A 27763-nucleotide genomic window follows, 5' to 3' on the forward strand; every position below is an offset into this window, starting at 1 on the left:
TCAATAGCTTCCAGGTCATGTGATCAATTCACACAAAATCTGTCTGAAATATTTCTGCTACACTGGATAGATGAGGAACACCCTTTTTTATTCCATTTTAAGCCTTTTTGCATTTTTTATGTAATATTTTTATTTCAAAATTAGCATTTTTCTTCAATAGCTTCCAGGTCATGTGACCCACGGACACAAAATCTGTCTGAAATTGTTCTACTAGACTGGATAGATGAGGAACACCGTTTTTTATTCCATTTTAAGCATTTTTATATTTTTTTAGGATTATTTTTTGTTCAAAATTAGCATTTTTCTTCAATAGCTTCCAGGTCATGTGATCAATTCACACAAAATCTGTCTGAAATATTTCTGCTACACTGGATAGATGAGGAACACCCTTTTTAATTCCATTTTAAGCATTTTTATATTTTTGGGATTTTTTCTTTGTCCAAAATTAGCATTTTTCTTCAATAGCTTCCAGGTCATGTGACCCACTGACACAAAATCTGTCTGAAATATTTCTGCTACACTGGATAGATGAGGCACACCGTTTTTTATTCCATTTTAAGCCTTTTTAAAAAATGTAAAAAGACTTAAAATGGAATAGAAATGAGTGTGCCTTATTGATGTAATCTAGTAGCATGATTTACCATTGTTTTTGTTTCCACTGGTCACATGACAAGGAATTTATTTATTTTTATTTTCCACGATTGTTTGGTTTGGAAACTTATTGACGGTCCCTAAATTAACCACCGCGCGTCAGAAGAGGGAGCAACAGAGAGCAGCTGGCCGAAATCTGAGTGCCTGAATCGGATCAACCATGAGCTAGATGCCGCTAACTCCGCGGAGCTTGAATATCCAATATCCAACTTCAAACTAACTTCACCGCGGTCTGTGACTTATCGTTATTGTGGAGAGACTGTCTGCTGGACAACTATCAAGTCAGTAGTCTTTTCCACGATTGTTTAGACCATAACATGGCCATGACAAAACATTTCTTCATAAAAAAAAAAAGTCATTTTAATTGGTCCTATATACATTCAAATTTTATGAAAACAGAATAGTGGGGTTTTCATTACCTTGAACCCAGAATCAGATAAATAAACTAAAATTAAATCTGGAAAAAGTCATCCTGTGTTTAATGAATCTACATGAGTTTCAGGTTTTGAATTAACTCACTGATATACAGGTCCTTCTCAAAAAATTAGCATATTGTGATAAAGTTCATTATTTTCTATAATGTAATGATGAAAATTTTACATTCATATATTTTAGATTCATTGCACACTAACTGAAATATTTCAGGTCTTTTATTGTCTTAATACAGATGATTGTGGCATACAGCTCATGAAAACCCAAAATTCCTATCTCACAAAATTAGCATATTTCATCCGACCAATAAAGAAAAAGTGTTTTTAATACAAAAAACGTCAACCTTCAAATAATCATGTACAGTTATGCACTCAATACTTGGTCGGGAATCCTTTTGCAGAAATGACTGCTTCAATGCGGCGTGGCATGGAGGCAATCAGCCTGTGGCACTGCTGAGGTCTTATGGAGGCCCAGGATGCTTCGATAGCGGCCTTTAGCTCATCCAGAGTGTTGGGTCTTGAGTCTCTCAACGTTCTCTTCACAATATCCCACAGATTCTCTATGGGGTTCAGGTCAGGAGAGTTGGCAGGCCAATTGAGCACAGTGATACCATGGTCAGTAAACCATTTACCAGTGGTTTTGGCACTGTGAGCAGGTGCCAGGTCGTGCTGAAAAATGAAATCTTCATCTCCATAAAGCTTTTCAGCAGATGGAAGCATGAAGTGCTCCAAAATCTCCTGATAGCTGGCTGCATTGACCCTGCCCTTGATAAAACACAATGGACCAACACCAGCAGCTGACACGGCACCCCAGACCATCACTGACTGTGGGTACTTGACACTGGACTTCTGGCATTTTGGCATTTCCTTCTCCCCAGTCTTCCTCCAGACTCTGGCACCTTGATTTCCGAATGACATGCAGAATTTGCTTTCATCCGAAAAAAGTACTTTGGACCACTGAGCAACAGTCCAGTGCTGCTTCTCTGTAGCCCAGGTCTGGGGAATGCGGCACCTGTAGCCCATTTCCTGCACACGCCTGTGCACGGTGGCTCTGGATGTTTCTACTCCAGACTCAGTCCACTGCTTCCGCAGGTCCCCCAAGGTCTGGAATCGGACCTTCTCCACAATCTTCCTCAGGGTCCGGTCACCTCTTCTCGTTGTGCAGCGTTTTCTGCCACACTTTTTCCTTCCCACAGACTTCCCACTGAGGTGCCTTGATACAGCACTCTGGGAACAGCCTATTCGTTCAGAAATTTCTTTCTGTGTCTTACCCTTTTGCTTGAGGGTGTCAATAGTGGCCTTCTGGACAGCAGTCAGGTCGGCAGTCTTACCCATGATTGGGGTTTTGAGTGATGAACCAGGCTGGGAGTTTTAAAGGCCTCAGGAATCTTTTGCAGGTGTTTAGAGTTAACTCGTTGATTCAGATGATTAGGTTCATAGCTCGTTTAGAGACCCTTTTAATGATATGCTAATTTTGTGAGATAGGAATTTTGGGTTTTCATGAGCTGTATGCCAAAATCATCCGTATTAAGACAATAAAATACCTGAAATATTTCAGTTAGTGTGCAATGAATCTAAAATATATGAATGTTAAATTTTCATCATGACATTATGGAAAATAATGAACTTTATCACAATATGCTAATTTTTTGAGAAGGACCTGTATATTCATGTTTCTAATTTAATAAGGTGCTAACGTCCATCAGAAACCATCTAATTCAAAAAATTCAACACATCTATTTTGAAACAAATAAAGAATCTCACATGAGTTGTAATAAAATACACTTTTTATTAACATAATGAATAATTGAAATAGCCCATCCGATTAACTGACTTTGTTTTATTGTATGTTAAATCAGGACATAGGCTGGAAAAAAGTATTCAATATAATGTTGCATACATATCTCCATCTTAAAACAACATATATGTCAAACTAAGATGAATAGGATAGATGTAATGTATGTCTGATTTGCATTTTATAAGGAGAGGGAAGGTCAGGATGTTTGGGTGGGAAATAAATACATCGATGTTGGCTTGTGGTTCTGTCTCCATTTTCATTACCTACATGCTTCTGCACAGCCAGCTGCAGTATCTTCACTCACTTACTCTAACACTCTGGAAGAAAGGTTAGACACATTTAATAAGGAATAAATCAAATCATCTAAAGTTCTCACACTTAGGTTCTGTGATTTCAGATGGTAGCACAATAAAGTGTTTACATTCGATTTATTTCTCTCTTAATAAAACACGTTCCACAATTCCATAATTTTAAGTTGGAGCAACATAGAAAACAGATGCATGCTTTAAGCTCACCTTAAGACCCAGACATCTGCTGCTCTTTAAATCTGGTGGAAAGATAATTAAAGACAGTTAAATGGGGACATGAGGTGTTAAGAACCACTTTAACCAAGAATCCTCTGTTAAAATGCGATTGGATTTATTAAGGCCTTCTACATCTACTAGAAACAGTATGCGCTTTCCACCAAGAATTATCTGGTTCTGTTTCTGACCTCAAAGCCTCTTCTTCATTCTTCCCACAGCACTCCACTCAGCCTGTCAACTCATGGTAATGTGATGAGTTTGGCTGTTTGTCAGATCATCTGGAGTCATTTTTAGAAGCTGTGGATCGCTGCTCTGACATCACTGCTGCCTTCTGTCTCAAAGGCTCTCCCTGTCTAAACAGTTATCCCTCCTAAGGGTGCCCCCCGTGTATGGCTGTTCTTTATAGAAACACACCCTGACACTTTCTTACATAGCTGCAACATTTTGGGGACAGATTACGTTTAGCATCAAACCTCTTTTTTGGTAATTTAATCACAAGAAGAAGGCTATAAATACAGGTGCAAAAACATCTAAACACAACCAAGGATGCAGTCTAAACATTTACAGTCTCATTCAATCAATCCATGGACTCCCTTTTTTTCTCTAATCACGGTGTGTCTCTTCTGAATATGATTTTGTAGTTTAAATATTCATTTTATTCCCACGTGATTTATTTGTTTTATAGTCTGAAGCACTTTGAGGTTTTCAAACATAAATTGCATTATGAATAAAATGTATTATCAATACTAGTTTGGATTCATTAGTAAGGCTCTAATTTACTGAGTTCTATAAATGTAACAGTACAGGAAATGCAAAGCAATTATATTGTAAGAACGGGACACCAAGGTCCTAACAAACGTTGCATTCTACCTGATCTTCAAAACTTCTGGCTGGTTTTTGTGGCTTTGTGCTGGACTGATTTTGCATGGAGTTTTTCTGTAAATGTTAGTTATTGCTCTTCTGTCATCCCATAGGTTACTTTTTTTTACCTACGGGATTCCCCAGGGTTTTATACTTACAGGCCTTAACAGGTCTTATTCCGTCTAATAATGTCCTCTGTTATCAGTTTTACACTGATATTATTCAGTTTGTGTCTTTTGAACCACCCTGGTACAAAAAACTGTCTATCTTATCCACTGCCCCACTCTTATCAATGACTAGTTGGCTGGTAAATACTTTAATTTCAAGCAAAATAGTTTTTGTAAGTGCAGCGTTTGTAACCATGGATTAACTTGATTCCAACATGAAACACATATTACAGCATACACATGTAAAATCTATCTCCTGGCCTTTTTGTCTTCAATTAAAGAGCATTGCTAAACTAAAACCTATTGTGCCAACCAAAATTATGCTTCAACTCCATACAGAGCAGCATTTAGTGCAAAGGATCTTGCTCCAGGAACACCGCAGTTGACCATAATCAGTTCAACTAGAGACACACTATATCCTGTTTACGTCTAAATATACCAGAAAAAAATTATTGAAACCGCGAAGATGCATAAATAGCTGCAATGTTAACTGAAGTAGACAGTCACTGCTTTTTGTGACCAACATATTTTAGGAAAACATCGTCATCGGCCCTCATTGCACAATTAATGCGTATTCTACTCGCTGGAGTTGGATCCGCTGGAAGAGGAGGAAGCTTGGCAAGCCCAAGCGTATAGCAAGGGTCTGCTGGGAACATCTGGTGGAGCCTTCATCCAGGAATGTATTCAACTCCCACCTCTGGGAGAACCTTGACCAGGTTGGAGTCATAGAGTCCAAGTGGACTATGTTCTCTGCCTCTATTGCGTTGCTGCTGCCCGTAGCTGTGAGCGTAAGGTCTGAAGTGCCTGTTGCGGCGGCAATCCCCGAACCCGATGGTGGACAACGGCAGTAAGGGATGCTTTCAGCTGAAGAAGGAGTCCTATCGGCTTTGGTTGGCTTGTGGGACTCCTGAGGTGGCTGACGGGTACCGTGAGGCCAATCGTGTCATGGCCTGGGCTGTGGCAGGGGCAAAAACTCAGGCCTGGGAGGAGTTCGGTGAAGCCATGGAGAAGGACCTCCTGGTCAGCCTCAACACCCCAGCACCTCAAGACAGAGAAGCAGTGCTTCGCAAACACTTTTTACAGTGGGGGTGGGGAGCTGCTGACCTCGACTGGGGATACTATTGGGTGGTGGAAGGAGTACTTCAAGGATCTCCTCAATCCTGCTGCCATGCTTTCCCTGGTGAAAGCAGAGACTGGAGACTCAGAGTTTGACTTTTTAATCACCCAGGCTGAAGTCACCAAAGTGGTTAAAAAGCTCCACAGTGGCAAGGCTTCGGGGGTGGATAAGATTTGTCTTGAGGACCTCAATTCTCTTTATGTTATGGGGCTGTCGCGGATGACACGCCTCTTGAACATTGTGTGGCGGTTGGGGACAGTGTCTGTGGACTGGCAGACTGTGGTGGTGGTCTCCTTCATAAGAAGGGGAACCGGAGGGTGTGTTCCAACTACAGGGGGATCACACTCCTGAGCCTCCCTGGTATGGCCTATGCCGGGGTATTGGAGAGGAGAGTCTGGTTGATAGTTGAACCTCGGCTTCAGGAAGAGCAGATGTTGTTTTCATCCCGGCCGTGGAACACTGGAACAGCACTAGACCCTCTAAACGGTGCTCGAGGCATAATGGGAGTTTGCCCAATCAGTCCACGTGTTTTGTGGACCTGGAGAAGGCATTCGACTGTGTCCCTCGTGGTCCCCTGTGGGAGGCGCTTCAGGAGTACGGACTCAGGGGCCCTTTATTAGAGAACAGGAGTCGTAACTGTTCCCGGTGCATGTTGGACTCTGGCAGGGCTGTCCTTTGTCACCGATCCTGTTCATAACTTTTATGGACAGGATTTCTAGGTGCAGCCAAGGGCCAGAGGAAATGTTTTCAGTTGAGTTTGTTTGTCAGAGTGTGTATTAGCAACATTTTAGAAAAAGTTATGGACAAATGTTTAGGGATTTTTTACCAGAGGTGTGTTTTAACCCAAGGATGAATCCATACAATTTTGGCGGTGATCCGGATCACGATCTGGATGCAGAAATCTTTTTACTATGGCGTCAGTGACCCTACGTTGGGTGGCGGAGGTTTGCGTCTCTGTCTGTCCTGTTTGGACTTTTACAGACTGCAAAACATTAAATGGTATTTAAAATGAATAAATTAGAATATCTTTAGTTTAACAGTTAGAATTCATACTGTCAACCAGCATTGTTGGTCTAATATGATGATTATTTGAGTGCCTGGCATTCAAAAATTAGCTCCCTATGCCTATCACATTTTTCCTCATTTAGCAGCCATCAAAACCAAATTCCAAGATTATTCCAGACCTACAGGCGTTGGACAATGAAACTGAAACACCTGGTTTTAGACCACAATAATTTATTAGTATGGTGTAGGGCCTCCTTTTGCGGCCAATACAGCGTCAATTCGTCTTGGGAATGACATATACAAGTCCTGCACAGTGGTCAGAGGGATTTTAAGCCATTCTTCTTGCAGGATAGTGGCCAGGTCACTACGTGATACTGGTGGAGGAAAACATTTCCTGACTCGCTCCTCCAAAACACCCCAAAGTGGCTCAATAATATTTAGATCTGGTGACTGTGCAGGCCATGGGAGATGTTCAACTTCACTTTCATGTTCATCAAACCAATCTTTCACCAGTCTTGCTGTGTGTATTGGTGCATTGTCATCCTGATACACGGCACCGCCTTCAGGATACAATGAACCATTGGATGCACATGGTCCTCAAGAATGGTTCGGTAGTCCTTGGCAGTGATGCGCCCATCTAGCACAAGTATCGGGCTAAGGGAATGCCATGATATGGCAGCCCAAACCATCACTGATCCACCCCCATGCTTCACTCTGGACATGCAACAGTCTGGGTGGTATGCTTCTTTGGGGCTTCTCCACACTGTAACTCTCCTGGATGTGGGGAAAACAGTAAAGGTGGACTCATCAGAGAACAATACATGTTTCCCATTGTCCACAGCCCAAGATTTGCGCTCCTTGCACCATTGAAACCGACATTTGGCATTGGCATGAGTGACCAAAGGTTTGGCTATAGCAGCCCGGCCGTGTATATTGACCCTGTGGAGCTCCCGATGGACAGTTCTGGTATCAGAACTCTGGAATCTGGAATCAGGAGAGTTGAGGTGCACATTTAATTCTGCTGTGATTTGGGCAGCCGTGGTTTTATGTTTTTTGGATACAGTCCGGGTTAGCACCCAAACATCCCTTTCAGACAGCTTCCTCTTGCATCCTCAGATAATCCTGTTAGATGTGGTTCGTCCTTCTTGGTGGTATGCTGACATTACCCTGGATACCGTGGCTCTTGATACATCACAAAGACTTGCTGTCTTGGTCACAGATGCACCACCAAGACGTGCACCAACAATTTGTCCTCTTTTGAACTCTGGTATGTCACCCATAATGTTGTGTGCATTTCAATATTTTGAGCAAAACTGTGCTCTTACCCTGCTAATTGAACCTTCACACTCTGCTCTTACTGGTGCAATGTGCAATCAATAAAGACTGGCTACCAGGCTGGTCCAATTTAGCCATGAAACCTCCCACACTAAAATGATAGGTGTTTCAGTTTCATTGTCCAACCCCTGTGTCTAACCTTCTATCTCTGCCTCACTGTCAGGCCACGGAGCTGAGTGCAGGTTTGTCATGCTGTGTGAGTGTTGTTTCTTTATTCCTCCACCAGGGTGTGACAGGCAGGTGCAGCCGCACAGCTGTTCGGCATCAGGAGCAACCACCTGAGGAGCTTCAAAAGCTGCTGAGACCTTGGAGGAGGGTTTGGATTGTTTTCTTTGCGGAGTGGTAATCAGATCAACAAACCCTGCTCTGTTTGCCTTTGTGCTTACTTGCCTTTTGCTAATCCCAGCTCTGTTTCTCCTTGAAGGTTGCTGTCAGTAAAACCCTGCTCTGGATAAACCCTCCGTGGTTCTGTTTCTTACACTGTTGGCTGTCAGCAAACCCGCTTCCTGGAAAACTCGCTGTAGTTCAGCCTCCTGCCAAATGGTAAGTACTTCACTGAATTTACCCCAGCCCGAGCACCACTCAGGATCTATAGGATCAAATTGCAAGATCGCTCCTCGCTTCACCTGCCCTGCTTGTCCATCCTCCAACGCCACTCACCACCTGGAGGAACCTGCTCGCATAGCACGCTCGCCTGTGAGCTTCAGTCTCCATAACTTGCTCACTTCTCCCCAGAACCAACATACTCATCCACAAGTAAGCACTGCATTTAAACCTTCAACGTTCAGAACCATCTTACTGTCAATAACCGTATAATAATAATAATCTCTCATAGTGAGCCAATCCCTGAAGCCAGATGTCTACAGAGTCCCGACACTGCCAAAAAAACACATTTCAATAACCTTGTTTAAACATTTCCTGCCTCTCTGCTGTGCTGCTCTAGAGTCTCCTGGTTCAGAACTCAACATACTAATATGATGATACTCAGGGATCTGAACACTGACTCTCTCACCTGTTATTTCGCAATGAAATTTCTCAACTTACTGGACTTCTTTAACCTTAGGTAGCATATTGATGTCCCCACCACCCTGGATCTTGTCATCACTGACTCTGCCCACATTAATAACCTTGTAGTGTATGACCTGGGTGTGTACAACCACATGGCTGTCTTCATGGACCTGCCCTGCTCATCCTATCATCACAAGAACAATCCAGAGCTGTCTTGGAAACTCTAAGCAGCTTTTCTCCACCGTTCATCATCATCTCCTCTGACCACAGATGACCACTGCAATAAATTTGTGGACTTATTTTGCAAAAAGATCAACACAATCTTCTCTGCTCCCCATCCAATTCACCTCGCAAGACTGCTGACCTACAGTCTGAAACTCCCTGGCCTCGGTTGAAACCGACTACATGTGCTTTACACCCTGTGGCCTCTGCTCCGTCACATCATTGGACTTAGTCACACTGTCCTAAACTAGCTCATATATAAATCCAGGACTCACACTGTCACATGCAGAGTTCCTCAAGGATCTGTCCTTGGTTCCACCTGCATCTACATGCAACCCCTAGACCAAGTCATCAGTCGATATTGAGTATCATACCATTGTTACGCAGCTGACACTCACCATCACTGTCCACACTCATGCTCTGCTTGGAAGAGAAGGAAGCACAGATAAACCACAACTTCCTGCAACTGAAAAGCTACAAAAATAAAGACATTTTAATTGGCACTCCCTATCATCTTCACTTCCCTCATAACCACCATCACTTTCTCTGGTTAGGACATCCAATTTCTCCTTATCTGTCACCAGCCTTTGTGTCCAGTTTGACCCCCACCTCACGTCAGACCCCCTCCCTAAGCACCTCTACAAGGCCTCTTTGTTTTACTTCAAAAATATTGCAAACCTTTATCCATCATACTTACCCTCCCTGACACTGAAAAACTTGTCCATGCCTTAATTTCCTTCAGGCTGGACTATTGTAAATCCCTCCTTCCTGGTATTTCAAACAAAAACCTCTGAACGTTTCAGTCAATTCAGAACAGTGCGGCCAGAATTCTGACAAAAAGTAAGAAAACATGACGACATTACCACAGTTCCTCCATTGGCTTCCTGTCTCTTCCGGCATCCAATACAAGATTTGCCTCCTCACCAATCGTGTGAGTCGGTAAACTGATGTAAAGTACATTAGAAATTAAATGTATGATGATGACGATGATGATGATTATTATTATTACAAGTCATACAGAGTGCCACAGCCAAGTTATACCATGTCCAGAAAAATGCCAGCTCATAAACACTTTAAATGTTTTTTTGTTTTTGTTTTTTTGGGGGGGGGGGGGTGTTTAGAATTTATTTGAAAGTATTAGATCCAACATTTAAAGCAATGAAATGTCTGGACCAAACATTTTGTTTTTCACTAGATTTTTATAAATAAGTCATTCATTTTTGCACATTTTAAAAGTCAATATCTATCACAGTGCTTTATTTACCAAAATACATCACACTGATGATAGACCAGTGATAACCTCCCTTATCGTGTGACAGCAAATAAATATTACCTATCGTAACTGGGATGGAAAATAAGATCTTTCAAAAGTTGAAGGTTAAAAATGTAAATCCTATCTAATATATGCTTTTGGAAAACAGTTTCTTGACAGCTGTTTTCCTTTGTATATTCTGACAAAGTGAGATCATCTGCTAATCTTTGCTCTTTAAAGTTTGTTTTTGTTAATATTGTTTGTGTAAAATAAAAAGTAATAATTACATGTTCCATTTAATAGCCCTTGTTTGAAGCAGAGTGATGCAAGTTATTTATGTATTTAAATACATTGTTTTCAGTCAATTTCAATTACGTTTTAAGACGTTTTTACTTTTAACTTTACCCCCTTGTTTATTATATCTATCTGTTTTGTATTTTTAAAGATGTAACTTTTTCTCATTTTTACTTTGAAGTAAATTCGGGATTTTAGTTAATAGATTTCAATAATGAACTACTAAGGTTTATTATGATTTTCTTTTTTCCAGTAATCCTTACCTTTTTTCTATTTCCCTTTTTCTTTGTCAGCCTCTGGAAGAATAACCTCTGTTTTGAGAGATATATATGTTTAGTCAGTTATTCTATATAAATGAGTTTACATTTAGTGCATTTTACTACATACAGTAGTAAATACATACAGTTGGTTATGACAAATCTTTAGTGACAACCCTGGAACATTTTGACTTTCTTTATTAGTAATATATAAATACATACGTTTGACCTCCAGTTTGCAGGAGACCACAGCTTCTCCCTGGGCATTCTTGGCTCTGCAGGTGTACACACCACCATCGAAGCTGCAGGGCTTGCGGATCTCCAGGGAACAGATGCCTTGATTGGAAATCTGACGAAACTTTGGATCATTTCCAATGATCATCTGGTTCTTCAACCACTCGATTTTGGGCTGCAGAGTAAATGGGAGACATTAATATAATGATTCATTTTTCCATTACTGTACTGCTACTGCACTTGGTAATTTCTCAGTTGCATGGCACAGTTTTGAGCAAGACTTTGCTACTAATAAGTTGTGTCTCTATTTAGCTACTTAAGGCTCTGGGCTTTTGGCAAAACATCTACACTCATTCCTCTTCTTTGACCAAACTTCATTATCATGCAAGTGTTGTGGAGTTGCACTTCTGCAAAGCTAAGGGGTGTTGCTATGATGAAAAAAAACTTCCTGACAACTCCTAATGAGTAATACTTATACAGACTATTTCCTATTTTACAGTCATGAAATGTAACCTTTAACCGTCCAATATGAGGCATAAGGTCATATTTAACACAAGAGGTGTAGGGTCTAAAGTGAAGCAGTTGGAGTTTTTTGTGTCTGGAATTAAACAGTGGGACCTTGAGGTGAACTTCCTAACAGAAATAGCTTCTCTGTAATAACTGTTTATGACTTTCACCTTTGGCTGGGTGTTGACACAAAATGCTATACAACTTCTGCTAAATAGAGGCATATTCAAGGCGTAGCTAGTCTTTCACACGCTACTTTTTCAATTTGGCTCACATATTTACGTAATATTAAAACTACGTAATGACTAGATTTATTTTGGGTGTGTGTAAAACTAAAATTAGGAGGGGCACCATGTTCTTTTTACCATGACTCATGTTTTGGTTTTGTACAGTGTCGACAAAAGCACATATGCCCCTTGACCTGAACTGTGTTGGTCTATCACATAAAATCACAATACAAAACATTGAAGTTTTTGATTGTAACATGTTGAAATGTGAAAATGGTTAAGGACGATAAATATTTTTGCAATGCACTGTATTTGTTCAGAAAACAGGCCCCCATTGAACTGCTTCGTTCTAGTACTACTCAGTACTACTACATCACACTCACTATAATTCTAAATTTGTTTGGTTACCCAAAGACACTTGTCTCTTCCACCTCTGTGAGAGGGGATGCACAGTAACTGTCACTAACACTGATAAGGGAAGTACGCTGCAGTTTGAATGGGTGGTAAAAATAGGACCTCCTGTGAAAAGGCAGCACATCCATGTAGACATGAAAGTACATCGAGCTTAACTTCTTATCACTGTCTCCTCTTTGTGTTCCTATTTAGTCCCCTAATGCAGCCTCATCCTCCATATGTCAGAACGCTCTATCAGAGACAGCTTATCAGTACATTGGACATGCTTCTCCGCTGTACCTTCTCAAACAGTGATCAACAGACACCAGGATCCACACCAGACAGTAAAAAGTAGTTCCCATATATAAATACCCCACTTGGCATGGAGTTTTGATTTATGGCTGTTACATGAACACAGGATAAATATTCTAAAGATAACTTTCTGAATTACAGTCAAAGTACAGCAAATATAACCCAAAGCAAGAATCTTAACACATCAGTAGATGCTTAGAAAAAGATGTTTCCGCAAGCATTATTTTTGTAACAGCAGCTGTTTCAGATGACCTGGTTCAAGAGGGCAGCGTCCTGTTACCTGTACTGGTGAGATCTACCAGTGTACTGCTCGCTAGTTACCAACTTAAAAAAAGGGGTCTACAATGTTGTTGCATCCTATGTTGACATTAAGATTCTTTTTTTGGGTTATATTTGCTGTAACTTTGACTGTAATTCAGAAAGTTATCTTTAGAGCTCTGTAAAATGTTCTGGCAATCTAGTGTGGTGATCTAGTCGACTGTTTGTGCCGCCTGTTTGTGGTGAGAAGGGAGCAGCAGCTGGATGGCCTGTGACTGTTTTATTTCACATCACTATGGGCAATTTTGTGTTCATGTAACAACCATAAATCAAAACTCCATACCAAGTGGGGTGTGTATATATATGATTACTTTATTCAACAGACTCATGGTCCACAAGAAACCAACAACAACACGACATATAAAAAAGAGAAGAGAGAAAAAAAAAAATGTATATATATTCACTATTTGGGAAGGTACAGCGGAGAAGCATGTCCAATGTACTGATAAGCTGTCCTGCTGTCTCTGATAGAGAGTTTTGACATATGGAGGATGAGGCTGCATTAGCAGACTAAAGAGGAAAACAAAGAGGAGACAGTGATAAGAAGTTAAGCTCGATGTACTTTCATGTATACATGGATGTGCTGCCTTTTCCCAGGAGGTCCTATTTTACCTGATGATTCGAGGTCTGCCAAGTCATGTTTTCCCAGAAGAGCCGACAAAATCCGCTTGCGTTCTTTTGCACTCCAAAGACAGAAAAGTCCACGTCATCATAACTGACAGAAAGACAGCGGACTGCCACCCAGTAAGGTTGGCAAGTTTTGTATCCAGGTGCTACTAATTTCTAATATCATTTAAATGCAAAATATTTTTTCCATAGCTTGCTGTGAAAATTTGCAAATGCATACAGCCTTAACAGAAAATACTGAGTTAGCTAACTAAGGAGTTTAAAAGTACATCATCAGACATAAAGTAAGACCTCAGATCTCACCATTTGAGTCAGTAGAATCTAGACATTTATTGAAAGGCCTTTTGCAGAGGGCTTAAAATAAACATCAATGAGTGTTTTTTCAAAACATTGATTAATGAAACAGGACAAACAGTATATTTCCACATCTTACTAAATTTTTGAAAAATGAGCAAACATTTAGCCAGGATGTGTTTGCTAGGTCTCTGAATGAATCAGATACTTTGTCTATGAACATCTACTCATGAATCTATATGACTAACCTTGGGGCATCCTCGAACAGAACACAGCAGCTTAGTAGTGTATCCCACAGTGGCTGCGCGGTCGATTAGAGGCGTGGTGAACTTCGGTGCTTCACTGAAATCATGTTCCTGGTACTCAGGAGGCTTGTAGACAATTCCTAAATTACACACACAACTATCATTGCATTTGGCCATAAACACAACTTAACTTGCAAAACAAAACAATAACTGTATTTAAGTAATGCTCAAATCATGGCACAATGCAATCAGTTTGTATCCTATATGCGTTAAAACAACAGAGCACAGCATCAATCGGCACAACTCGCATGCATTATACAGTCTAATATGCACAAACTGTGCACAATCATATTTCTTGACAGGATGAAGCATAAAACATGTTCCTGCACATTCACACACAGCTCAGTCAGGGATCTTAATGGTTTTTCAGGCTCTAAAAATTAATCTCAGTAATACATGAATATTGCCCAAGAGAGGCACCCACTTATATTTATTTATTTTCACTCCTCAAGTACTCACTTAAGACTCTGAATGACTAACTGCAGCTCATTAATGCAGTGCTCTCTGTAAAGCTATACAGACAGCATATAAACAACCTTATACAGACAAATGAAAGTACTACATGCATCCATAAAGTTACCTGTTTTTTGGATTGTGGCCACCTTCTTGGTAACAGCACTGCTTTCACTCCTCCCCACTTGGTTCTCAGAAAACACCCTAAACAAGTATGAGTTGCCCATGATGAGGTCTGAGACGGTGGCTGTTAATCTATGGTAGTGCTCCAGCACCGTGAACCATTCCTGTCGGTGGACACATGGCAGGCTGGTTACTGGCATTCATGTAAAATGAAACCCACTTCCAGCATCCACAGTCTTGCAGTTTTCTAACTGTAAATTGTTTCCTTTAAATTTGCTTTTTGTGCTGGTCATACCCCAGTCTTCTTGTCAGCCTTCTGGACCGTGTATCCAGTGATATCTGAGTTGCCATTGTCCTTTGGAGGAGTCCATTCCAGGGCAGCATTGAAGCCCCATGCGTCTACTAGTTTCACACTAGAAGGTGGACCCGGAAGGTCTAAGAACAGAAATATGGGTCAGTAATACATAAAAGGTTCAAATCATTACCAAGTTGTTGTTTTTATGGCAGGGTAAACGTTTAATAAACAAAGGATCAAAGGTCAAGTGTGTCTTTAACATTTGACCCTGCATTTAACAGCAACAGCTGAAAGGAGCCTGAAAGTGCAAGTCGATCAGTCAGATGAGCATATTTCTCATGGTTGTGAGTGAATCAGTTAGTTGCATCAACATATTTCTTGTCTGTACAAATGTGTGCTTCTGCTATTGTCAAAATAAACCATGGCTCATGAGACTAACCCACAGTTTGAATGGCGAGGGCTGCTTTGTCTTCAAAGCTCTCCACTTTCACTGTCATCTCGTAAATGCCGGAGTCCTCCCTCTGAGCGCTGCGGATGAACAAGATGCTGTCCCTGTCACTGTTCCTGATGTTGACCCGCTTCGTATCCACAGGTTGCCCATCCTTCAGCCAGGACACTGCAGGTTTGGGCTTCCCCTGAGGGGTTGGAAAAAGCAGGATAATCCCAATGCACATATTTACTTTTTTTCTTGTGAGCTTTAATATGAACTGCTCATGTATGCTTGCTAGCTTACAATGAACGGGACGACCAGGTTGATCTGCTCTCCGACCTTCTTCACGTAGCGGGATCTGAGAGAGCGAGGCAAGCGGACCTTGGGTTTGTCTGAAATATTGAGACAAACATGTTTAATTTCCTGTCATCCCTTTATTTTATACTACAAACAGCTGCACGGAAATTATGCATTAGCTGGAATTACTGTTGTTTGTTGTAAAAGCTGCTATGTGCTATGTGAATTATCATTGCTTAGTTTAAAAAGGTTCTTTATCCTTATGATTTGCCATTAAGACATTTTCATTTATTTAGTTGGGTGAACTTTGATAGAAGTTGTTTGAATACTTTTCACATTTGTTCTTGAAGTACTTTTATGAGCTATTAACAGAATTGTTATCTTGTCTTAGAGTTGCATTTGGGTGGTTGCTATGCAGACTGAGCAGGAACTTGTTTGTGTGTGTGGAAGAGTTCTGGGAAGAATACTGTTCACACCCCAGACAATCTCCGTGGCCTTGGATGCCAGATGTGGATGTGTGGGCTGTATCAGTATAATACGGTGGCCGGTGGGTGCAAAACACTTTTACAAGTACTGAAACAAATTTACATTTCAGAAAACAAATTTACATTTCAGAAAACACTTTTACATTTCAAAAAACAAATTTACATTTCAGAAAACAAATTTACATTTCAGAAAACACTTTTACATTTCAGAAAACAAAATTTACATTTCAGAAAATCAACCGGAAAGGGAATGTATCAACGCCGAGGCTGACCCGGAAGTCAGCCTCAGGGGCTGCATCCTTCGAAGGCCGTATTTGTAGGCCGATTACGTTACAGCGCGGCGACGAAGGTTGTCCCAATTCATGAATCATTCCGAGCAAATGCTGCCGACAAATGTGTCCTTATTTTGCACGATTTGAAGGATGGGTCGTGAGTATCCTTCGCGGCCCATCATTTCCCATCATTCATTGCGGGTCGAAGCGGATTGGTCAAGCTGGGGAAGCCATGGCGGACCATAGCAACAAAAGCTGTGAGTAAATTGTGGAAAATTACACTTTCGGTGACACAAATTAACTTCTACAATGTTTTTAGTGCGGGAATATAACTATGTAGACGTGAATTATCTGCTTGATTTATCTAGACATCGCTTAATTTCAAACGTGCTCCGACGTGTTCTGAGTTTTCCGTTCCCGGCGTAGTAACCGGCTCGCCTCGCCAGCCCTACCGGCGGTGAGGTGAGCTAGCCCGGTAGAGATCTGACCGGACTATCGGCACTAAGCTCCCGCTGGCAGTCATCACAGTGAACGTTTAACACAAGTGATTTCTAACAGTTTATGTTATTATTTTAATTGTTACTGAAAATCGATTTAACATTTCAGGTGATATTAAGGTTAACCAGAATAAATGGACAGTTTTATGTAATCCAACTGTATCGCTGGACAGTGTGATTGAGAATAAATAAGCTTTACAATATGAATTTTTAATGACGAAATGTGTTATATGTTTTAAAAGTTTATTTATAATTCAGTTAGCATTATAATTTCTGATTCCAGGTAAACCCGACGAGGAATACACCTCCAAATGTAAGTGAATCTCAGTAAAGAAGTTAAAAGTTTGAAAGAGGTTGTTTTAGACATTTGCTTAGAAATATTTTTAATATTTTCTTCAAATTAAGACAAATGTAAAATTAAAAAAGGCTTTATTTTTGCTCTGATATTAAGCAAGATGTTTTGTTTTGGTATTTTCATATTTTTTTTTTTTAGGTACAAAGGAGCAGATGGGCCAGTTTATGAAGCTCAGGGGTGAGAACCACCACCTTTTTACTGGAGCTAAAAACTCAGCCACCGTGGCTTGGAGGTACAATAACAACATTCTTTGCAGTCAGTTTCTGTCCAGTTTCAATAACTCCTATCTTTCTAACTTTCATAAATAACCATCCAGGGATTAACATACTTCTTTTGGTTTAGGACAATTCTGGAGAAGATGGACCAACAGGGGAAGGTCACCCCCTTTGCAGGCCAAAACAATGTGGGACAATTTGAAAAAAAAAAAAAAAGAATTTAGATTATGTTCAGAAGTTCTCATGTCACACACAAATAAAAAAAATATTTCTAAAAGTCTTGTTGGTTTCTCTGTTTAGTCAACTCTTTTTTTTTTTTTTTTCATCTAACTTTAGGATTGTAAGTATCCAGGGTCAGGAGAGGGAGTCAGTGAAAAGCCCACTGCTGCTACTTGGCCCTGGTTTGTCCTTATGGATGAGATGTTGGGACAGAGGCCTTCCACAACACCTCCTGTCCTAATTGCCTCCATCCCTGAGGACACTCCAGGGCAAAGCGGAGCGGTGGGCAACCAGATGGAGAAGGAAGACAGTGAGCCAGCAGGAAGGGGTCAGAAAAGAAAGAGGGACAGAGATGATGTAGTTGATCAGGGTGGACATGAGGGCACAGAGAATGGACAGACTGTTTTCCAAAGAATGGCACCAAAATAAGTTGCTACATAAGAAATATTAAGTTTTGTTCAGATTGTTTCTTAAAGTTTTAAGCTGTTCTAATAAATTTCTAAATTGTTTTTGTCACAAATGTTATTTACATTTGATCTAACAATACATCAACTTCATTTAAAGTTCTAAACAGAATTTATTATGAAAAATACAAACAGCATTTTAAACAGAATGGGGGAAGAAAACATTCAAACAGATCAAGATTACAAGACAAAAGGCATAAAATAAAACTATGTACAAGTATTTACAATGGCGACAGCAGGATCAACCTGAGTGACCTGTTCCTGGAACGACTCTTTATATGTATATATATATATATATATATATATAAATAAAATATGTCAACATACATTAGCCATAAAGTTGCTATCTTTGTTTATTGGCTAGTTAAATCCAACATCTTTTTTACCTGAACATGATTGTCTCTGGATTGTACCTGGAATCAGAAATTATAATGCTAACTGAATTATAAATAAACTTTTAAAAACATATGGCACATTTCTTCATTAAAAATTCATATTGTAAAGCTTATTTATTCTCAATCACACTCTCCAGCGATACAGTTGGATTACATAAAACTGTCCATTTATTCTGGTTAACCTTAATATCACCTGAAATGTTATATTGATTTTCAGTAACAATTAAAATAATAACATAAACTGTTAGAAATCACTTGTGTTAAACGTTCATTGTGATGACTGCCAGCGGGAGCTTAGTGCCGATAGTCCGGTCAGATCTCTACCGGGCTAGCTCACCTCACCGCCGGTAGGGCTGGCGAGGCGAGCCGGTTACTACGCCGGGAACGGAAAACTCCGAACACGTCGGAGCACGTTTGAAATTAAGCGATGTCTAGATAAATCAAGCAGATATTTCACGTCTACATAGTTATATTCCCGCACTAAAAACATTGTAGAAGTTAATTTGTGTCACAGAAAGTGTAATTTTCCACAATTTACTCACAGCTTTTGTTGCTATGGTCCGCCATGGCTTCCCCAGCTTGACCAATCCGCTTTGACCCGCAATGAATGATGGGAAATGATGGGCCGCGAAGGATACTCACGACCCATCCTTCAAATCGGGCAAAATAAGGACACATTTGTCGGCAGCATTTGCTCGGAATGATTCATGAATATACGGCCTTCGAAGGATGCAGCCCTGAGGCTGACTTCCGGGTCAGCCTCGGCGTTGGTACATTCCCTTTCCGGTTGATTTTCTGAAATGTAAGTGTTTTCTGAAATGTAAATTTGTTTTCTGAAATGTAAAAGTGTTTTCTGAAATGTAAAAGTGGTTTCTGAAATGTAAATTTGTTTTCTGAAATGTAAAAGTGTTTTCTGAAATGTAAATTTGTTTTCTGAAATGTAAATTTGTTTTCTGAAATGTAAAAGTGTTTTCTGAAATGTAAAAGTGTTTTCTGAAATGTAAAAGTGGTTTCTGAAATGTAAATTTGTTTTCTGAAATGTAAAAGTGTTTTCTGAAATGTAAATTTGTTTTCTGAAATGTAAAAGTGTTTTCTGAAATGTAAATTTGTTTTCTGAAATGTAAATTTGTTTTCTGAAATGTAAAAGTGTTTTCTGAAATGTAAAAGTGTTTTCTGAAATGCAAAAGTTTTTTCTGAAATGTAAATTTGTTTCGGTACTTGTAAAAGTACCGAACCCCCCCCCCCCCCCCTTTTTTTTTTAGAGATTCAGAGATTTTTTTCTTTTTCTTGTTTTTTTTTATAGGAAGAAACTTGTGCCATCAGAAACTGCATTTGAATTGCTCTGACTGAATTTGTATTTGTGTAATTTGTAATTAAATGCATTGGTTTTAAAATGAATTTCACTAAACTGAAACTGAATATAATGGTTTAAAACTGAATTCATTTGCTTTTAAAATGTATTTCGTTGTATTATAAATTCAGTTCGACTAGTTTCACTTTCAAGTCTGAAATTCAATTTCAGTTCCAAAATTCAGATTTTGTGTCACACATCAGGGATAGCCACATATTAATCAAACACAGATTCGTCGATTTACGTTTCACATCAGGTTAAACTTCCTTTACGGCATGTTGAGCTGGAACAGTGCAGCATACAGGTCCTTCTCAAAAAATTAGCATATTGTGATAAAGTTCATTATTTTCTATAATGTAATGATGAAAATTTAACATTCATATATTTTAGATTCATTGCACACTAACTGAAATATTTCAGGTCTTTTATTGTCTTAATACGGATGATTGTGGCATACAGCTCATGAAAACCCAAAATTCCTATCTCACAAAATTAGCATATTTCATCCGACCAATAAAAGAAAAGTGTTTTTAATACAAACAACGTCAACCTTCAAATAATCATGTACAGTTATGCACTCAATACTTGGTCGGGAATCCTTTGGCAGAAATGACTGCTTCAATGCGGCGTGGCATGGAGGCAATCAGCCTGTGGCACTGCTGAGGTCTTATGGAGGCCCAGGATGTTTCGATAGCAGCCTTTAGCTCATCCAGAGTGTTGGGTCTTGAGTCTCTCAACGTTCTCTTCACAATATCCCACAGATTCTCTATGGGGTCCAGGTCAGGAGAGTTGGCAGGCCAATTGAGCACAGTGATACCATGGTCAGTAAACCATTTACCAGTGGTTTTGGCACTGTGAGCAGGTGCCAGGTTGTGCTGAAAAACGAAATCTTCATCTCCATAAAGCTTTTCAGCAGATGGAAGCATGAAGTGCTCCAAAATCTCCTGATAGTTAGCTGCATTGACCCTGCCCTTGATAAAACACAGTGGACCAACACCAGCAGCTGACACGGCACCCCAGACCATCACTGACTGTGGGTACTTGACACTGGACTTCTGGCATTTTGACATTTCCTTCTCCCCAGTCTTCCTCCAGACTCTGGCACATTGATTTCTGAATGACATGCAGAATTTGCTTTCATCCGAAAAAAGTACTTTAGACCACTGAGCAACAGTCCAGTGCTGCTTTTCTGTAGCCCAAGTCTGGGGAATGCGGCACCTGTAGCCCATTTCCTGCACACGCCTGTGCACGGTGGCTCTGGATGTTTCTACTCCAGACTCAGTCCACTGCTTCCGCAGGTCCCCCAAGGTCTGGAATCGGCCCTTCTCCACAATCTTCCTCAGGGTCCGGTCACCTCTTCTCGTTGTGCAGCGTTTTCTGCCACACCTTTTCCTTCCCACAGACTTCCCACTGAGGTGCCTTGATACAGCACTCTGGGAACAGCCTATTTGTTCAGAAATGTCTTTCTGTGTCTTACCCTCTTGCTTGAGGGTGTCAATAGTGGCCTTCTGGACAGCAGTCAGGTCGGCAGTCTTACCCATGATTGGGGTTTTGAGTGATGAACCAGGCTGGGAGTTTTAAAGGCCTCAGGAATCTTTTGCAGGTGTTTAGAGTTAACTCGTTGATTCAGATGATTAGGTTCATAGCTCGTTTAGAGACCCTTTTAATAATATGCTAATTTTGTGAGATAGGAATTTTGGGTTTTCATGAGCTGTATGCCAAAATCATCTGTATTAAGACAATAAAAGACCTGAAATATTTCAGTTAGTGTGCAATGAATCTAAAATATATGAATGTTAAATTTTCATCATGACATTATAGAAAATAATGAACTTTATCACAATATGCCAATTTTTTGAGAAGGACCTGTACATGAGCTTGGCGGATGTCAATCACCAAGTCAAATGAGCATCTATAAGAAGCGTCATGTAAACTAATGATGGTCAAACATTAACACTTATGCTACCTGCAGCAGTTAGCTAAACATGCCAGATTAGCATAGTGTGTCACACGTCGGTCTGCGTTTCTCTTGGCCTTACCTCAGCGTAACTTCTGTTGCCTAGCAACCGTGTTAGCGTGAAACATAGACCTGTGAAGCCGAACAAATGGAGCCTGAAGGTTAATACCGCTGTCTCTACTGTAAATAACTACATGGTTTTTAGTTATCCATTACATATTGCTGATGGCTTATAATGCTGTTTTGTTTTAAAATGTTATTGTTTTATGATTTTGTTCATTATTCAGCCATTTAAAATGTTGAAATTGTTTTTGTGTTCATAGATATAAATATCTAACACTAGATGAAAAACATTGATGACAAATACCATTTGTTTAATTTATTTGTAAAGCTTTCAACAACTTAAACACTAACATATCAACTTTAGGAACAAAGTTTAAATCAGTTTATTGCAGAGCATAATAATAATAAAAATAAAAATATTCTCTCTGGGTTTAGTGCACCTCAACCACCCGGTCAGCTGACAGCTGGCGAGGCGAGCGGCTGCTGGGGCAGCGGACGAACACATCAGCGCCTCATCCAGGACGTTATCGGCCTACAAATGCATCCTTCAAAGAATGCAGTCCTGAATTTGGACACAGCAATAGTGAATGACATCCGTGAATCTGTGTTTTTTAAATCTCTGGCTTCAAGGACCCGGATGTGTGACACAAAAAACAAAATTTTGGAACTGAAATTGAATTTCAGACATGAAAGTGAAAGTAATCAAACTAAATTTTCAATACAAAGCAAAGCAGTTTTCAAAGCAAACAAGTTCAGTTTTAAACCATTATATTCAATTTCAGTTTAGTGAAATTCATTTTCAAACCAATGCATTTAATTTCACGTTACACAAATACAGATTCAGTCTGAGGAATTCAAATTCAGTTTCTGATGGCACAAGTTTCTTCCCATATTTATTTAGAGAAACAGTAAAATTCTGACTTGAGCTTTTACAGGTCCTAAACAGTGAGTGACTTTGGTCTTCGTCAAGCCACACTTGGCATATTTATTGTTGCTTTTAATCTGTCAATTATTGCTCTGGTTGTGAGTGTAGGTGAGTGGTTCTTTTTGTGTAAAGGTTTTCTGACTTTTGAAGATCAACAAACATCTGCCTTACTGCAATGGCATGTTTTTTGTCTTTCTCAGAGGAGAAATTAAAGTCATGGATTACAATTTTAAAAATCAGTGACGTTCTGATCATTTTTAAAAAGTTGCATTTAAAGCACAGAAATTGATTATTTGTGATAGACAATTATTCCTCAACCAGGGATAATTGCTCCACTGAATAAATGCCCTCAAGGTTGTGGGTACCAAAACGTCAGGATGGCCAGTATGCAGTGAGAACTGCTCACATTCACACTTAGTGGAATAAAGATAAACAAAAATCAGAATCTCCTTGACCTTTAATTTCTTCTTACGTGAATAGTAATAAATGTATATATTTTGTAACAGTGCATTTAAAAATTCATCACCTGAATGACTTGTTCATGTTTCTAGGAAATATATAATAACATTGCTGAGTGACAGAGTTTCTAAGTAACTCATCAAAACTACTGTCTCTGGGCAAGGAGAGGAAAAAGAGGGAGATCCTTCATCCAGCAGCGTCTAAAATAGCTTTGGTGAGAAGAAAACCTTGGCTCAACCCTCACAAAAGAAATGAAGACGTCATAATTATGAACTCATCAACAAGGTCAAATATCACAGCTAGTGTCAGGTATAGTGTGTGCTGTTGCACTTTGCTTTGGATACTTTGACATGGATGAAATGATATCATTGGGGTGACTGACTGTAACATCTACGCAGCTACCATGCTGGCTAATTTGTTCAGGCTAGGTGCTAAGGATCAGGAAGAGCATCCCTTACATAATTCTGCATAAGCAGCAAATTTCTCAAAAGCCCGTTGGGCTTAGACAACACACAAAACCCTGCGCTGTTCAACTAATCAACTCAAAATGTTCTCCTATCTCACACCCCATCAGTCTGATGTTCACCTTCCTCACATTGCTCCATGATCTCTCTAACTGACCTGACACGTTTCATCACCCTTTATCCTTACATTTGTCACCATATCAAGCTAGGATCTGGCAACGGAAGCCATCATTTCCCAGGAAGATCAGGTCTGCGTCCCAATGCAGCTCAAACACTGAGCCCCACTAATTACCAAAACTGCCAGCAATGCCCAGAAGCGTTGCTGGCATTGCAACATGTACCATCCGGTTAGCTGGACTACAAACAGTACGTAATCTGTCTTTGTCTTAGGATAAAGTGTCTATGTTGGGGGAGGTATTTCTGCACATGTAGGACAGTCTGTTTTCATCGGTCTGTGCATGCCAATGCTTGACTGACACAGAGCTGAATTTAACACCAACAAGGCACCGAGAATCCATCAATTAGGCTCATGTTTCACTTCCCTCTGCTGGCCAGCACTTTTGTTTGGATGACCGTACGTGTCCCTTTGAGGTTTCTGTGAGTGCCCAGTGTTTTGAGCTACAACCAAGAAATATGCTCAGGGACAGCAAGCTCTGTCCCTGAAAGTGGATATGTTGGGAATGTCAACACATGTTGACACCCTCTCAAGTATGTCTCTGTAGAGTCTGAGGTCTTAAACCACACTTCGTAATATTATAATTTTTTTGAGAAGGAACATAGTAAGTAAAGTGAATGCACAGATATATATATATATATATATATATATATATATATATATAACTTTTAAACTATTGGCCTTTAACCACCATGAACAGCTTGCTTGGAGAAATCTGAAATACAATATACATCCTGATCCTTATCACCATACCGCACTGCGAAATGGAAAGACCTTAGCAAAGATTAGCACTTCTGCTGGAGCAGAGTCACATCTGTTCCTAAGTAAGCAACTTTTAAACTTAGGTATAATTCCATTCTATTATGATTTTTCGAGTTTGAAATTGCAGAACAAAATAGTAAAACGGACAAGTCAAGCAAATTCAAAATTTTCAAAGTAAAAAACTACTTATTTCTTAACACAGATAACTAATTGTGGCACACTTTGTGGCAACAATTGCTATTTTTATTTTTAAAAAAAGAAGAAATATGTGAGGAGGCAAACACTTTTTCTCTGCACTATACTCTCACATTCTCAAATTTTTCAAAGGATGCCAATTTTTCCAACCTCTTTTTAAAACAAGAGTTAAGAGAAGCCACAATAAAGAGTCACAGTATTATCAGAAAGCATCTTCGTTCATAATATCAAGCTGTTGAGATAAGATAAACAGAGCTGGTTAAAGCCTTATTTGGCTTTATACAGGTTGATTAATGAAAGCTGCTAGAAGGTTTTTTCTTCAAACTGTGTTTTAAAAAATATTTGATTTGTGTTTATAAATGTATTTTTCTCATAATATATTTAAAACGTCTCATTTTGCAGATGGTCACGCATTACTGGACATGCAAAGACAAAAAACCCCAAAACAAAACACATAAAATAAGCTAAATCTGTTTACTTGGCATGAATGATGTCATTAGGCCATACCTGCCTGAGAAATAAGGACAGCTAGAGTAGCAGTCCCATAAATAAATTGGCTGTTAGTGTGTACTGATGAGGTCCCTGTCAGTGAATTGCATGCTAGCCAGAAGGCTCATTACCCAAATGTTTCCCTTTGCTTGACTGAGACTAGCAATAAATCATCCTTATGACTGACAGTGTTCCTGAAAGTTAGAGTATCCCCCTGCATCACCCAGCATGGCTGCTGGAGCTTTCACTTGACACTTCAAAAGGGACATTTTTTACATCTCAACCATTGCTGCTGATTTCATATAAATTTTGATTTTTTTACACTTAAAAGCATTCTTACACACTTTGAAAAATTGCTAAGTGAATTGATTTTGACTAGCTTTGCTCACCAGGTTCAGTCTTTAGAATATGATCATCATAGACTGCTGCTATTGATAAAATGAAAGAAAATAGTGCTATCAAAAAAAATATCTAAGAGGTCAACTTTTTTCTTCATGATAGAAACATGCAGCCACTTCTGGAGACATGCAAGTGACAGTTTGATTTACAACCAACGAAAGTACTTGTCAGCACCTGTAGGATTTACGTCTTTACATCTGTGCAACCCATCAGGGGCCAGCACTTAATACTGCCTCCATGTTTGCAACAGGAGTATTTTAAGGATAGGTCATAAGTTATGGCTATCAGAGAAAACTCAACAGACAATTTATAAATTGGTTTAATACCAGGTAAATTCTTAATAAAGTGGCTTTGTGCAGAATATTTCCAGGCAAACAGAAGTACCAAAATTCAGCTAGTGGTTCTTCTATAGCAGCATAAACCTTTGTGAGGCTGCACAAATAAAAAAAAAAGTTTTTTTTTTTGACTAACTCACCACCAATGTCACCGATTGGCACAGGCTCTGGAAGCACCCCGGGTTCGCTGCGACCACCCGGGTTTACAGCCACTACGCGTACATTCAGCAGGTTGCCAGCTGTCAGGTTCCTGATACAGTAGCGGTCAGCCAAGGTCAACTCCTCGTTAGCTACAATCCAGTCTGTTGCTTCAGAGAAACACAGCGTCTGTGTTAACTTTTACTTTTAGCTCAGAAAGATAAAAAAAGGTCAAATAGGTGTCTGATTTTTATCCTGCTCAAGAGTCGGTTTCTCTTTTCAAAATGTCATGAGGTACTTTTAATGATTTATCACTTGTCGACACAATTGTACAAACAACCTGCCCATGAGAAGGTACAGTAAGAACCAACATGGTGAAACCTTAGAGGGCATGCTGTCATCTGAGCAAACGAGCACTTCTAAAAGCAGTGTCAAAGGATACAGCGACAGCCGGTCAACTTATGTCTACCGTATACGGTCTGGGCCCGCCACCAATTCTATCTGCCTTCTGACACTCTGGGGACAGGTGCAGCCTCAAAAGTCTCACACTCGCTAACACATAAACACACACACACTTTATGCAGACTTACTTCCATCCTTGCGGTACTCGACAGTGTATCCGCTCAAGCCTGAGCTGCCAACAGTCTCTGGTGTTTTCCACTTAATGGTAAGGCTGGAGTCATTCACATCATCTACAGATACATTCAGAGGAGCACTGCTGGGGACTGCAGGGAGTAGGGTGAATCGATAAATGAAAACACAAGTTTTAGGAAGTTATTTTCCTATTTTCATAACATGCTTACATGTCTATTATTATTTTCATACAGATTGTCCTTTCATATATCTAATTTGTTTAGATATATGAAAGGTCTTATAAAATAGTCTTAATCTCCCAAACTTTGGTTAAGTTAGACAACAAATTGAAACTGGGAGACTAAAACAAAGCCATTGAGTACCATAAATGTGTGAATTGTTGTTTAGGTCTGTCAACAGTAATGGGTTAAAATATACAGTACAAACTAAACGTTTGGACACACCTCCTCATTCAAAGAGTTTTCTTTATTTTCATGACTATGAATATTGTAGCTTCACATTGAAGGCATCAAAACTATGAATTAACACATGTGGAATTATATACTGAACAAAAAAGTTTGAAACAACTGAAAATATGTCGTATTTTCTAGGTTCTTCAAAGTAGCCACCTTTTGCTTTGATTACTGCTCCGCACACTCTTGGCATTCTGTTGATGAGCTTCAAGAGGTAGTCACCTGAAATGGTTTTCACTTCACAGGTGTGCCCTGTCAGGTTTAATAAGTGGGATTTCAAGCCTTATAAATGGGGTAGGGACCATCAGTTGTGTTGTGGAGGAGGTGGATACAGTACACAGCTGATAGTCCTACTGAATAGACTGT

The 27763-nt window shown here is 39.8% G+C and overlaps 1 protein-coding gene across 4 annotated transcripts in view; it reads right to left on the reverse strand.

Annotated features, from left to right (window-relative positions):
* Positions 1-2851: 2851 nt before the first annotated feature.
* mybpha (myosin binding protein Ha) overlaps positions 2852-27763 on the reverse strand; it is a 33549-nt gene continuing 8637 nt past the window's right edge. For 2 of the 4 annotated variants that reach the window (XM_047360786.1, XM_047360775.1), the window contains 11 exons: positions 26942-27076; positions 26354-26521; positions 15744-15832; positions 15450-15645; positions 15011-15150; positions 14720-14879; positions 14083-14219; positions 11145-11331; positions 10929-10976; positions 3396-3427; positions 2852-3197 (listed from right to left, as the gene is read on the reverse strand). In XM_047360786.1, coding sequence (XP_047216742.1) covers positions 10936-10976; positions 11145-11331; positions 14083-14219; positions 14720-14879; positions 15011-15150; positions 15450-15645; positions 15744-15832; positions 26354-26521; positions 26942-27076 — 1253 coding nt within the window. In that variant the 3' untranslated portion in view covers positions 2852-3197; positions 3396-3427; positions 10929-10935. The remainder of the gene's footprint in view (positions 3198-3395; positions 3428-10928; positions 10977-11144; positions 11332-14082; positions 14220-14719; positions 14880-15010; positions 15151-15449; positions 15646-15743; positions 15833-26353; positions 26522-26941; positions 27077-27763) is intronic. The other 2 variants (XM_047360783.1, XM_047360796.1) reach the window with 2 other exon arrangements.

Source organism: Girardinichthys multiradiatus, chromosome 1, assembly GCF_021462225.1.
Source record: "Girardinichthys multiradiatus isolate DD_20200921_A chromosome 1, DD_fGirMul_XY1, whole genome shotgun sequence".
Classification (NCBI taxonomy): Eukaryota; Metazoa; Chordata; class Actinopteri; order Cyprinodontiformes; family Goodeidae; genus Girardinichthys; species Girardinichthys multiradiatus.